The sequence below is a fragment of the Chinchilla lanigera genome, unplaced genomic scaffold (assembly GCF_000276665.1).
Source record: "Chinchilla lanigera isolate Chin_1 unplaced genomic scaffold, ChiLan1.0 scaffold00044, whole genome shotgun sequence".
Lineage (NCBI taxonomy): Eukaryota > Metazoa > Chordata > Mammalia > Rodentia > Chinchillidae > Chinchilla > Chinchilla lanigera.
Window position 1 is genome coordinate 12,610,819 of NW_004955445.1, and position 14,504 is coordinate 12,625,322.

A 14,504-nucleotide genomic window follows, 5' to 3' on the forward strand; every position below is an offset into this window, starting at 1 on the left:
TTGTTAGTGCAAAAAAGGTTTCTCGTGGACATAGAGCGGATGCGCGGGGGGCCAGGGCTGGCTAACTCACAAAGATAAGGCAAGTGTGGTACAGAAGGAAAACTGTGTCTGGGGGAGGTGGGCACTGCCAGCTTAGATGGTCAGGAAAGTCAGGAGGAGCCAGTTGGGGGGGGCAGTCAGGGGACAAGTACAAGTTTATACTCAAAGCAGAAGGGAGCTGGGGTGCCTTGTGGCTGGAACTGACAGAACTGGGTGCAGGGGGTGTGGGACAGAAGGGAAGCAGGTGATTTCACATAGGGTCTTACATGGGTTTATTCATCAGCACAATAGAAAGCCACGGAAAGCTGTAAGCAGGAAAACATGCTCATAACAAGGATTCCAGACTCGAGTCTCATTTCTCAAAAAAAAAAAAGCATCAGGCTGCTGTGGGGAAAGTGGGGGGTGGTGGAGGGCATAGTCCGCATGTGCACACAGCACCAGAGACGGAGAAAAGTGGAGGGACCCAGGATGTACTGGGGAGGTGGAGCTGGGCACACAGCTAGCCACATTGTCCAGTCTCCCTGGCACCTAGGAGTGTCCATGGGACATAGGGGTAGTCAACGGAACCTGGGCAGAAGTGACATGTGCATGCCCAGGTCTGGCCCCTAGAACCCAGTCCTCCTGCCCTCCACCCCTCGCCCAACCTGCAGGCTGAGTGCATGGGCCCAAAGGGACCCTGCAGGGCTGCCTGCCACTGGGGACACCTGTTCTGAACTATTCATGTGTTAAGCCTCTGAGATTTGAGGATCTGTCACTGCAGCTAGTGTTACCCTGATACATGGAGCAACCGGACTTGCTGAGGAGTTGGGTGTGGAAAGCAAGGGACCCCTGGACTTAGCCGGAGCAGCTGGGTTATGGGGAGCCTCCCCCCGAGCCCAGTCCTCAAGCAGCCCACTCCTGTCCCCAGGCCCGATGTAGTGCCTTTTTCAGAGCCCTGGGTGGGCCTGTGTGGAGACTGAGGGGCACACCAGGTAGCCTCACGGGTAGCTCTCCAGAGCATCAGGCTCTCCCAGGTCTCTGTGCAGCTCTGGCGTGCATCCCCCATTCTCAGTGACTGCTCCAGCTTCTGTGCCCAGAACCCCTTCACCTTGTTTGCCCCGGCCACCCTAAGCTTTCAGCTCCTTGCACAAGCTCTTACCCAGCCTGGGAGAGTCCTCTCACCACCCCTCTCAGCAGCCAACATTTATTGCATTCTGCCAGGGTGCAGGCACCGGTAGAAGCACCTTACATGTATTGATGCCTTTAATCACACAGCGTCCTTCTGCAGTAGGTACTGCTGGCTAACCCCTCACCCACTCTGCAGCTCTCAGCTCAGGCAGACATCTTTCCTGACTCCTCTGCAGGTGGACTCTTTGTGCTCCAGGAGGCCCCTGGGCTCCTGCCATCTCCCATTCTTCCCAATGCAGGGTAATTCCTGCGTTCTATATCTGTGTCTCTCTGAGAACAGGGATCCAATCTTGGTTACCCCTCGGTCCCCTGAACCTGGAACAGAATTTGTAACCCAATGACTGTGGACAAATGAGAGCAGTAGCGTATGGAATTTAAGAAGATGAACTATTCCCAACTGCTGGGTTTATAGCCCACTTTTGTTGCTTGACAGCGTGAACTTGGGTGCCTCAGTTTCTCCATCAGTATCATAGGGATAAAAAAAATCCTAACTCAAGAGGAGCTGTGAAGCAGATTAACCCCCAAAGATGTCCACGCCCTGTCCTTACACCTGTGACTCTGCTTGGCTACATGAGAAAGAGGCAACTATGATCACAGATGGCATAAGGTGACTAACTGGCTGACCCGAGCATGAGAGGTGATACTGGATTAGCTGGTGGGCCCAATGTAATCCCCAGGGTCCTTCAAACAGGAAGAGGGAAGCAGGAGAGAGAACCAGGGAGATGGCGGCGTGAGGACTCAACCTGGCATTGCTGATGCTAAAGATGAAGGAAAAGGCTGGGGATACAGCTCAGTGGCATAAGCGCCTGCCTGGCAAGTGCAAGGTCCTGAGTTCGATTCCCAGTACCCCAAAAAAAGATGAAGGAAGCCACAAAACATGGCAAGTGGGTGAGTTCTGGAGTCTGAAAAAGGCAAGGATACAAAATCCTGCGCAGAACCTCCTGAAAGGAATGCAGCCAATGCCTCGATTGTACCCCAGGGGGTCCTAGACCTCCACCCCACAGAACCGGAAGAAACACACTTGGGCTAAGCCACTTCGTTGTGATCACTGGTGACAGCTCAGCAGTTGTTGAGGATTCCTGAGCCAGTGGACCTGAAGCCCTGAGAGGGTATCAGCCCCAGCTTGTCTAGAAGTCTTAGCCACTATTACAAATATTCAAGGAAGTGGATGCTGGACTACGGGGACTTCCCAGGCAGAATCAGGGGCCAGTGCCTGTAGAAGGGAACTTGGACTCTTTCTCCCCTGAGAGGCCAGGTGGCAGCTCAGTGGCCAAGAAACCAGGTGCTGGTGGCAAGGGTGCTGGCGCGATAGTGTCAACGAGCTTGGTTTTCTGATTCTTCTCAGTCAGAGGGGCAGAAACCTAGGCTCAAGTCTCGAGGTGGAGTTGAATGGGGCACCAAAGGCTTCAGCCCGAGAAGGGCCTGAGAAGAGCTTGCTAGGACAATGGGGTTGGGGGTGTGGCTTGGTCTTATGGGATGGGCGGGACTCTTTCAGGAGAGAGTTCATGGGGTCTTTGGTCAGAAGCACAGCTGGGGTCTACAAGACCTGGGTTCAAATTCCGGTTCTTCCTCTTTCTAGCTGTGTGTTGGCAGTCAGAACCCTTCTATTTCACCGTACTTCAGTTTCCCCACCTGGAAAATAGGGTGAAATTAATGTTCATCACACAGGACCATACCAAGGATTGTCAAAGTTACTGTGTGCCTCTTTTGGGTGCCCCGGGGCCAGTAGCTACTTTTCCTCCCTTTTCACAGCTCTCTGCCTGGGATGTCAAGAATTCTGTGTCCAGAAGCAGCAGCCAGGCTAGGACCTCAGCTTCTGTCTGTCCTGGGCACCTTCGCAGACACTGCTGTGGAAACCCCCTACACAGTCCAGGAAACAAGCGACATTGGCTCACTGAGTCCTCACAACCAGATCACAGCTGAGCCGGGACTTGAACTCTGGGCTGTCTGGTTCCCAGGGTCATTATCCCTGCCAGGCAGGATGGTGCTGGCCGCATCCCACTCCCATGGCCCAGAGACCTCACTTTCCGGTCTCTGAGGTGGGTGCCTTTGCAGGCCGCACTCGCCCTCCACTGAGGATCCTGTGACAGACAACTGAGAGCTGCTGTGTCAGGTGTGCCTGCTGGGGGTGAGTATTATTGGGGCCATGGGAGAGCTGTCTGGCCCTGCCAGGCAAGTGACTCTGCCCTGTGCTTGGCATTTTTGGTTCAGCTGCTCTATTTTAAGACAGAGAGGTTAGAGTTTGTGTATGTGTGTTTCTCAGCTTGGAAAGCTGTCAGCTGAGCAGCTACCAAAAACAGCAACACCCCCAGCACCCCCTCCCCTCTCTCTCCTGCCTCCTTCTCTCTTTCCTTTTTGGGGACCTGAGGGGACCTAGTGATTTTCCTTGGACCCACCATGCTAGCCTCGCACTTGTGACCCCTCAACAGGGCCTTGGAGTTTCTTCTTCCAGAGCTGCAATGTTGTCAGTTTTGAGGACGACAAAAAAGGTAACCCCAGTCCCCAGCTGAGCCCTGGCTACCCCTCAAACCACTCTATGGCCCTCTGAGTCTAGATCCTTCTGAAAACTTTGTGAGCCAGGCAGGCCCTGTCATCCCAATGTCAGGAAGAGAAAACTAAGGTCTAGCATCAGAAGAGAGGGGATCCCTCTGAGACCATGCAATAGCACAGTGGTTAGGAAAGGACACGGGTGTCTGAATGATCCAGCCCAGGTTCCACCTTGGCCAAGTGACTTCACCTCTCAGAGCCTCAGTTTCCCTGACTGTGACCTTAGGGAGCAAGAATGTCTGCCTAAGAGTCTTCCTGTGCAGACTGAAGGGAAATGCATGCTCAGCGCAGAACAGTGCCAGCAAATGTCACTCCCCTCCACTCAGCTCATTTCTGCTTTCCCCTTGGCCATACTGCTTATTCTGCAGGCCTGTTGGGAACTTAAGAGATTGATTTTTATAGTTAGAATATAGTTGGGTAATTTTCCAGAAGGCCAGAGGGCCTGGGCATTTTCCTTGATAAGATTCCTCTCCTGTTTTCCTCCTGAAAGAATAGACCATCTTAACCTCAGGGGACATCAGGTGCTAGCTCCTTAGACATGGCAGCTGTGGCCTTTCAGGAGACGGATTATCACTTGGGGATCTGGACTGCAAGAAAATAAAAGCTTTCTCTTGCTAATTTAAGAAGGATTTTTGGTTCTCCCAGAATGTGCTGGGCAGTAGAAGACAAACCATATGGAACCTTATCACCAGAAATACCATAGCCATGACCATTGTGGAGGGCATTGTCACTGGGGGAGGGGGCAAATGACAAGTGTCAAACAGGACTCCCCTCTCCGGTTGTTGGGTCCTAACCAGGCTGGAGACCTGATGCGTCTCTATGACTATTTAGCTGAACCACTTCAGCCTCCTACAGACTGATATCTTGGGGTTAAGGGAGATATTGAAATCTTTGCTCTGGTTAATCATTTAAAAACCTAATTGATGAGTATAAGTATTCATTAAAACATTCTGCTTTCATAAGCATTTAAGAATCTTCACAAAAAGTGCTTTCTATGTATTCATTTATTTATTTAGTCTTTTTGAGACAGGGTTTTACTATGCAGTTCAGGCTGGCTTTGAACTCACTTTGTAGCCCACGTTGGCCCAAACTTGCAGCGATCCTCCCGTCTCAGCCTCTCGAGTGCTGGGATTACAGGCGTGCGCCACCACGCCTGGCAATAAATGCTTTTTAAAACCACTTCTCTCTCCATCCCACTCCTCATTTTTTCCCTTCTGTCTTCCCTTTTTCCCTGTGGCCCAAGCAGGAGGGTTAGAGTAGATGCGATCATTTACTGTGATCCGAGCATGAATTGGGCAACTCTTCCTGAACCTCAGAACAGCGCCATGGAATGGGCACTTTGAGCCCACCCTACAGAGGAGGAGCCTGGGGCTCAGGAGGACGCAGGGAGGTTAGAAGCCACAGTAGCGGGGAGGAAGTGCTGCACTCTTCGCCCGAATGGCAGCACTTGCCTGCCAGGGAGGAGCTGAGCGGTGCCGGTGCAGGTGACCTTTGTGGCCATATGGCAATGCGGCTCACTGCTGCGGAAGGGGCCTGTCCTTTCCTGCTGTCACAGCCCCCTCCCGTGCCCCAGTCAGTGTCATCTATTAGAACCCAAACAGCCAAATCCAAGCAGACAAGGCTTGCATTTCTCAAGACATGAGGGCTGGAAAGGGCCAGCACAGACCAAAGAGCCCAAGACAAGGAGAGCGTGTGTGGCTGAAGCTCGCGGCCACAGCCGTGCATGGCCAGCCACGCTTCAATTCATTACAGCTAAGCTACACTTAAAAGTTCATCCCTTTATCACGCTAGACACACTGGAAGTGTGGCTCCTGTATTTCACAGGGCAGACACAGAGCATCCATATCACCACGGAAAGTCCAACTGCCCTGGCATAGAGGATATAAGCACAGACTTTGTAACCAGACGGGCTGGTTTTGAGGGTTGGCTCCAGCCCTGCAGTTATCCCTGGCCTCAGTTCATTCACCTATAAAATGGGGATAAGAACCCCAAAGAAGCCCATGCATTTGGCATGGTAGGGAGCAATGTTAGTCAGTTAATCAGAGCAGCAGGAAATTCTTTCGTATGATATGCACCTTAAACATTCTAGTCAATTAAAAACATACGCACACGGTCATCATCTAATCTGTTCTTGACTTGGGGTCAGTTCGTGAGCTACGCACACTGTCCTCCGTACACAAACCACACCCATAATCTGTCTTCCAGTGTCCCATTTTATTTAAAGTGGAGCGAGGACCTGCAGACACTTGTATGGCAACAGTGCAGAATCCCTCCTAGATTTTTGTGCTTGTTCCCCCCTACCCGACCTTTTGTAGTTGTTTCTTCCACACCTCATTTAGCAGTATTTTTATGCAATTAGTCTTTATGGAGTTTTCATGAAAACAAATCTCTTCTTTTGCATTTGTATTTCCCCAGCTGATGGGATAGCTAATTCAATTACCTCCTCACAATAACGAATGTGGCTTGCGCAAACTGGTTTGGGAACAGCCCCAACAGACTGTTGGCAAGCACACTGTTCTACAGCAGAGAGCCAAGGCAAATGAGGTGCCAGAGAGTGGCCTGCTAGCCATGAGCATTCAGGAGGCCAGCGGCAGGCGTGCTGCCTTCAGGCAGAGTGGAAAGTTGGCCTGGTGCATTGGTTAAGGAAATTGGTAAAGAGCTACTACATCTGAAAGATTCCACAGTGTGGAGCTGTCTCTGTAAAAACACCTGTCAAGCAGACACTCCATTTCCCAGACTCCCTTGCATCCACATATGACTACATGACTAACCTTTACCAATGGGGCATGGGGGATATTACTACCAGGCAGGGGCTACAGGAAGCAAATGAACTTCTTCAACTTCATCTTCAGTCTAGATGCGGTGGAGGCATCCGTGTAAGATATGTGGGTCATCACATGAAGGAAGGTTGGACTCCAACTAGGAACACCTGTTTTGCTTATTATAGCAGCTAGCATTACCCTATTTAATATACTTGCTATGTGGGACTGCTGTGAGGGTTAATGCATGTGTAACAGACTCTGTACTGGGACTTTTCCTCTTTCCTTAGATTTCCAGCTAAATCCCCAAAGCTGCTAACTAAATACCCCTATATCCCAGAAAACCACAAGGTTCACACCTGAAAAACTTTCAATAAATGGATTACTTACATAAACTATTTAGATTGGTTTGGGGCAGGTGTTAACTCTTATTATTACTCAAACTTGTGCCAGATCAGGAGTCAAATTATCTCTAAGTTTTATGAGTTCTAAGTAATAATAAGAATTTATACATATTTTTGTTCTGGTAGAAAGCTATGATTTTTGTATTTGGAGGTTTTCGTAAAACAACCAAATTTCATAAAATAGTAATGAATCCAAATATGTCACATTGCCAGCTCCCTTTGTGACAGAAGAATGAGGGGGAAATCTGTAAGTGCTATTTACAATCATCCTTATTTTCTGGAAGAATGAATCTTATAACCCCTCGAACTAGGAAGGCTATCATCTCAGACAGTAGAGAACAATTCTTCAGATGGAACCCATTTAGCCTTATGAATGTCCCTGTGTTGCTCTTCTCTTCCCTGTGTCATTCACTGGGCCATGAGTGGAGACCGTACGCACAGACTACCACAAAGGGTACGAGCATTCAGAGCTATTGTTCCCTTTAATCTGCATGAGATCCTGGGACTGTCTTGGTCCATTCAGGCTACTATAACAAAAATACCTTACACTGGGTAATTTATAACCAACAGACACTTACTGCTTGCAGTTCTGAAAGCTGAGAAGTCCGAGATCAGAGTACCAGTGGGATTCAGTGTCTGGGAGGGCTTGTTCATCATGAGCGGTGCCTTCTATGGTGTCTTTTAAGTGGCAGAAAATAAAAAACTCTTTCCAGCTTCTTTTCTAAGGGCACTGAGGCCATTCGTGAGTGCTCCACCCAGATCACTTCCCCAAGACCCTGCCTCTTGGTGCCATCACCCCGGGGTCTGTGTTGCAATATGGATTCTGGGGGACACGAATGTTCAGAGCAGGATCATCATCTACATTTCTTTTAGGAAGATGCTGCAGTTTAGATAGGTTAAATGACTTGCTCAGGGTCACACAACTGGCTCTCAGCTCTAGTCTTGGAGTGTCCGCATTCCTGGAAAAAAGCTGTCTTTTCCTCTGGACTGAGTAGATGTTGGGGGGGCCCGTTCCAAAGGTCCGTGCAGGGACCCAGACTCCTTACTTGTGGCTCTGTCGTGCCCTGGAGCTGAGATCCCCATCGCGGGACAACAGATGTTTCCATGGATGGGATTCAGGGGTTTATGAACTTATAAAGGAAAATAATTGCATCTTTATTTCTACTCATCTCTGGCATTTCACATTTCCTTCAATTATCTATGGAGATAGCAACGTGATGTCAGTAGTAGCACCTTCCTGTTGCTAATAGAAGTCATAGATATTTTCATATCACACAGCAATTGCTGCAGATAACTTGAAATACTGTTCGGACTATAATCACATTGAAGTTTCAGTAATTAGACTCTGTCTTATTTCATCTGTTAATGACAAAGCGTTATACAACACACTTAAATTTTTGACTGCTATATTTGTGCTGAGTCGAGGAAGGAACTCAGAAGAACTTTGCCTTCTGTGGGGCCACTGTGGGACCAAGTACTCACCATCTGGAGCATGGGGTGAGGCAGCATGGATGCCACCTTGTGTTCTGATCAGGTGCAGGGCAGGTGCAGAGCAAGTGCAAGGCAAGTGCAGGGCAGGCGTCAACAGAAGTAAGGGGACTGGACACCCTGGGGGTGAGCGGGGAGGTGGAAGACAAAGTCAGTCCCCAGTCAGTTTGACTTTCTGGGGCTCCAGGCAGGAGAAAAGCCGCTGAGAGGCTCACATGAAGTTGAAGATGCTGAGCCCAGTTACATGATGTGAGACACCGCTATGAACACCCAAGGAGGGGGGCAGCGAACACACAATGCATAAGGGCCAGACCAATATGCTAGAGTCACCTACCCCAGGTCCGCTTGTCAACTCAAGTTGATCAAGAGGCCATGCCCCTGTCCTTGGGTTTTCCCTGATACCATAATTAATTGCAGTAAAAGAGAAAAAAGATGTCTCCAGGCAAAAAAATGCACCTCCGACCTAGGCTTATTTCAGCTGCAAGGAAACATTAGCATGTGTTGTTAGCACATGAGGCATCAGGGCCACCCTTTCCCAGATAAAGGTGGGGCACCTCTCTTGGAGGTTGCCTGAGTGGCCCCTTCAAAAGAGCCACTGGAATGGCTGGAATGGGCGTGGTCTGGTGGGCTACCTCCTCTGCAGCACTGGATAGAGGGCTGGCATGTGTGGATTTGCCAGGAATGACCCAGAAACCCAGGAGGAAGGAGAATGCAGAGCGAGAGAGGATGCCAGGAAGGCGAGGGAGGGAGAGAGCCAGGGCACAGGGCGACGGGGACTGGGACAGCAGGGAGAAGGGCTAAGGGGGAGGAAGGCCAGTGCAGAGACACCCAGTCTTCCAGGATGGCCAAAGTGCAGGCGAATCCAGAAGGCTTGGCAAATCCTGCCTGCGAGTCCTGGAGGAATCTGGGCTCACCGCAGAGGCCAGCTCTGAGCTGCAGAGAGGTTTAAGCAGAGCAACCTATCAATGACCGTGCTGGAGAAGGATCCTCCTGGCTGCACAGTGAGGCCAGGGAGGAAGCACTGCCCGTGGGCACAGGGGCTGGGAGTTGTCCAGGGAACAGGTGGAGGCTCCCTGGCTCTGGCAGGCGACTGCCCTTACAGGCTTCGGTTTAAGCATAATCTGTTCTGAAAAGAAAGCCGTGACATCTAGCACACATGGGAGAGAATTCCTGGCCTAGCTGTATCACTGCCTCACTGTGACGCCTTGGACAATCTCTTGCCTTGTCCAGATGTGGGCTGCATGCGCTTCCACATCCGGGCAATGAGAGGCGCCCTGGGGGACAGTCGCAGGCCTCCTGCCGGCTTGTCGCCCTTAATGCCACTAGGGGGCAGCAGCATATTACTGTTGCTCCATTTCCAAAACACCTGAAGGCATTCTTAACTAATTTTACGGATTTAACCGAGTGGGAAGTTTGTTAAATTAACCAAAGTTCTGGCCTCATCCCTTTAGATCTTCTGTAGGTTGGGAGGGAGCACAAGATATTTGCATTTCGAACACGTTTCCAAGCAATGGTTGATCTTCTGGTCTGGGTACCACACTCAGAGAACTGCTTTTGGGTTTGTTTGTTTGTTTGTTTGTTTGTTTTGTGTGTGTTTTGTTTTGTTTTGTTTTGTTTTTTTCCGGTACCGGGAACCGAACTCATGACCTTCGGCTTGCCAGGCAGGCACTGTGCCGCTGAGCTAAATCCCCAGCTCCGAGAACTGCTTTTGGGACTTGGAGGTAAAGATGAGCTCTGGACCACTGAAATACTGAGACCAGGGCATCTCTGCAGTTCTACTACATGCTTATTTTTCTAAGCCCTATCACATCCCCTTTTAAAAAAGAAGTTAGATCATAAATTGACAAATTATAATCATAGATAGTGATAGGGTATAAAGGATGTTATGATATACTGTATACATACAGTGTGGAATGATTAGATCAATATAATTAGCATATCTTCAACATCAGGTATTTATTTTTGTGGTGAGAACATTTCATATTTGCTCTCTTAGCAATCTTGAGGTATGCATTATTAACTATAGTCATCATGCTGTACAATAAAACTCCAAAAAACTTCCATCTACCTGAAGTGTTGTACCCTTAGACCAGTACTCCCCGTTCCCCCAATCCTCCAGCTCTGGTAATCACCACCCGACATGTAAACAGTGAAACTCACAAATGTGTATCAGTGAGACGCCGTGATACTATTTTTTTTGTGTGCCTGGCTCATTTGACTCAGGATAATGTCCTCCAGTTTCGTCCATGTTGCCACGAATGACAGAATTTCCTTCTATTTAAAAGCTGAAGTGTATTCCATTGTATAGTGTACCTTGTCTCTACCCATTCATCTGTTGATGTACAATAGGCTTGATGACATAATTTGGCTAATGTGCCTAGTACAGCAAAACATGGGGATGGAGGCACCTCTTTGATATGCTGATTTCAAATCCTAGGGACTTGTACCCACAGGTGGGATAGCTGGATGATACATTAATTCTACTTTTATCTTTTTGAGGAACTTCCATCCTGTTCTTTTTATTATTTATGGACCAAGTATTTATTGAGCATCTATTGTGTGCAGATACCTCTATTCTATGGGGGGAGGATAATCTGATCCAATGGAGAATGGATAGGAGCCAATTCAGTAATTGCTCTCCTGGATAAATGTCCAAAAGGAGTGTTTGCACATATCCAGCAGAAGACACATACTACGATGTTCACAATGCCCTATTCATAATAGCTCCAAACTGGAAATTGCTCAGAGGCCCATCATGAGTAGAACGGATAAATGAATTGAGATGTATTCACACAATGAGACGTTACTCAGGGATGGGAGAGGATGAACTATTGTTACATAAACAGTGAAATTCACAAATATGGTAGAAAATCAACAAGCACCAAGCACAGAAAGAATATACTGCATTACTCATTATTCTGCAATGTGTGCTGCTGGAGGTCAGGGCAGGGGCTACCCTGGTGTAGCGTGAAGAGGAGCTCAAGCGGGGCTTGGGAGGCGTGGGAGTGAAGCATCCTGCTGGGCCCACTGCTGACCGCACTGCCTGCTCTGCACAAGAGCACGGGGCAGGCTGAACACTTGTGACCTGTACACTTCTCATGTGTCACTGAGACACTGAGAAAGAAGGAAAAGAAAGGTCAGGGAAGGAGGGAAAAGGGGGAGGGAAGGAGGAAGATAAGCATGGAGAAAGAAAAAAAGAAGCAGGTCGAGCAGACTCTGGGTCCAGGAAGTTCTGACTCCTCCCAGCCCTAGACAGAGAGGGATATTTCCCTACTCAAGGCTCAGTTTCTCCTCTGCAGAATGGGCATCGTGACAACCTCCCATCCCATACAGTACCGCGCAGAACGCACCGGGAACATGGCCGCTGCTCGTTAGAACATGGCCTGGGAGCCGCTCCCTGCTAGCGCAGGGTCTCCCTCACCGTCGTCCGGTGTGCGCAGCCCAGGTAAGCCCAGGGGGCCTGGCTCTGTGCGCTCGCTGCATTCTCCTCTGTTCTGTTTTGTTTTGTATCGTTTTTTGAGACAGAGTCTTGCAGTGTTGTCCAGACAGGTGTTTTATTTTGTTTTTTATTAGTATGTTTGCAATACATGATGTTTACATTCTTGTGTGGAGTTGGTACATATACATAACACCTCTTAATTCTTTTTTCATTCCCTTCCTCTCTCTCCCTCCTGCCCTCCATCTCTCAACCCAAGTGCCGGGGAGGGCTGCTAACCCTGAAAAGAGCTGATAGCCAACAGCACTCAGAGCTCAGGGCTGGTAACACTAAAAGAGATGCACGCTGCCAATGCATAATCTCGATAGAAATCGAGCAAAAACTGTCAGCTGATTGGTAGCACCTCGGAAGCTCTGCCGGCACCCTCCTCTACCTCCCGGAAGAGGACAGAAAGTGATGATGGTCTGATTTCCAGGAGGGTAAGAACATGTCTGATTTCCCTCTTACATGTGGCTAAGAATCCATGCAAGCCAGTGAAAAGTGGTTTTTAATTTCCTACTTGGATCCTGGTGCAAACACAGTTTCTATTTCTAAACAAACATGTGTTGACCGTGAAGGAGGAGGTAAATATCTGGGTGGTTTTTAAACAATAAAGCACGACATGCCAAACAAAATCTCACACTCGGCTTTGGTTTATTCCAGGCTGTCCCCTGTCCCCAGGAGGGAGCTTCCCTCCTGCCTGCTTTTCTCCATGCTGAGGAGCTAAAGTGCCCAGCTCCGTGCCCCGCACGTCACGGGTGCTCACAAAGGTTTGTTCTTGCAAATACGAAGTAGATTTCAATGGTTTTTCTGACTTTTTTCAGGACCATATGATGTCACCTCATGATGTTCATAAAGAATTCAGTCACTCAGTCCTCTCTGGATGAGCAGGGCATTCTTGGAAAGCATAAACCCACCCACAGGTTTACAATAGCCTTGTACTGAGTTTACAGAACTCTGGGGAAGGAAAAGAGGACTCAGAATAGCCACATGCCCACTCTTCACCACACTTCAGCCAAATGGCCCATCCCGTCCAGCACCAACGCCTGCCGCAGCCTAGTTATGAAAGGGATGGTCATCCCATTCCTGCCCAGGGAAGCTGGGGAGAAAGCTCACCATGTGATGTTTGATGAGTTTGTGTGGAGGCCAGGAACCAATTGGAGTACTTGGAAGCCTTGGCCAGTCTCCCAGGGTCTGAGTTAGAAGAAGGGGTCTGGTCATGCACCCCACTGCAGTACAGGATCCAGTGGGACCAGGGAGCTTCAGCATGTTCTTACCCTCCTGGCTCTGGATGGTGGACCCAAGTTGGATTGCTGCTTGCAGCCAAGCATTGCCAGGGGCCATCTGTGCCAGCTCGGGCCTGGGCACAGGGCTATCTGCTAGGGAGAGTGGGTACCGTGGCTTTATTCCCACCTGGCTCTAGAAGGCACTGTTCCATGGGCTGCGACCCCTGGCAGGTGGGCAGGGCCTGAGCAGGCACAGGCGGTGCTGGGTCTCCAGTCGGCAGAAGTGGTTCTGGTTGGACACCCGGGTGGCCACACCCAGCCCGCAGGTGGTTGAGCAGGGACCCCAGGCTGTGCTCCATTCTGGGCAAGGAACACCCTGGGGCAGGGGAGCAACAACACCAGGAAACTGGTGTCCTAGGGGGGAAGAAAGTAGAGTCAGAATGTGAGAGCCAGGTGTGGCAGCCAGATCAACCACCTGCTGATGGTCACAGCGATCCTGGTCAAGCTGCTCCACCTCTCCGGACCTCAGTCTCTTCTCATGTAAATTTCCTGACAGTGGGTTGTTGGGACTGAATAAAATAATGGTTGTGAAGTGCTTAGCACAGTGCCTGGGACCTGTTATTAAACAAGTTATTAAACAAGTAGTGTGGTTCCCCAATAAATAGTGAGCATTCTTGTTTCTGGACCCCCCAAGCTCCTCTAATAAAGGCTGTGTTACAGACAGGAGGTGCCACCTATATGATGTGGCGCTGTGACCTGGTGACAAGGATGCCAGAGATTCCAAGATTTTGTGCCTGGAACGAGATAGTGGGTCCCCACAGTCTAGCTTTTCCTCTTCACTGATCTCTCTATTACATGTTGGCGTCCTTCTGGTCCCGAGAACCAGTAGTTTACAACTAGAGGTGGTTTTGCTACCCCTATGGAGCATTTGGCAATGTCTGGAGACCCTGTTGGTGTCCCACTAGTGATGGTAGTAACCCACCATCTCATTTTAGACACTGTTGGTTGTCACAGGGACGCACAAGTACTCATCCCAAATGTCACAGTGTGGAGAAGTCTGAGAAGCCTTGCCTTCTGCACACACATCTGCACCATGTATGCCTGTACCATGTACCATTGCACTTAGGTTTCTGGGGACATTTGTTTCAGGACCTCTCATGGATGTATACACAAGTCCCTTGTATAAAATGGTTTACTATTTGTATATAACCTGCACACATCCTCCCACTGACTTTAGATCACCTCTAGGTTACTTACAATACCTAATACAATGCAAATGCAGTGCAAATAGTTGTTATACTGTATTGTTTGGAGAATAAGCACAGACCCAGTTTTTATAATAATATTCTCAGTCCACAGTTGATTGAATTTGTGGGTGTAGATCCCATAGATACAGATA

At 49.2% G+C, this 14,504-nt stretch overlaps 1 protein-coding gene and 1 long non-coding RNA gene across 3 annotated transcripts in view; both read right to left on the reverse strand.

Moving 5' to 3' along the window:
- Positions 1–294: 294 nt before the first annotated feature.
- On the reverse strand, positions 295–8,548 carry LOC106149436. The gene is made up of 2 exons (XR_001235631.1): positions 8,399–8,548; positions 295–2,838 (listed from the first exon to the last, which is right to left on the reverse strand). It is a non-coding gene; the product is annotated as an uncharacterized LOC106149436 (long non-coding RNA).
- A 3,966-nt stretch (positions 8,549–12,514) lies between these two features.
- Positions 12,515–14,504, reverse strand: part of Wisp2 (WNT1 inducible signaling pathway protein 2) — a 16,795-nt gene continuing 14,805 nt past the window's right edge. For both annotated transcript variants that reach the window (XM_005392466.2, XM_013518365.1), the window contains exon 5: positions 12,515–13,519. In XM_005392466.2, the coding sequence (XP_005392523.1) occupies positions 13,299–13,519 (221 nt within the window). In that variant the 3' untranslated portion in view covers positions 12,515–13,298. The remainder of the gene's footprint in view (positions 13,520–14,504) is intronic.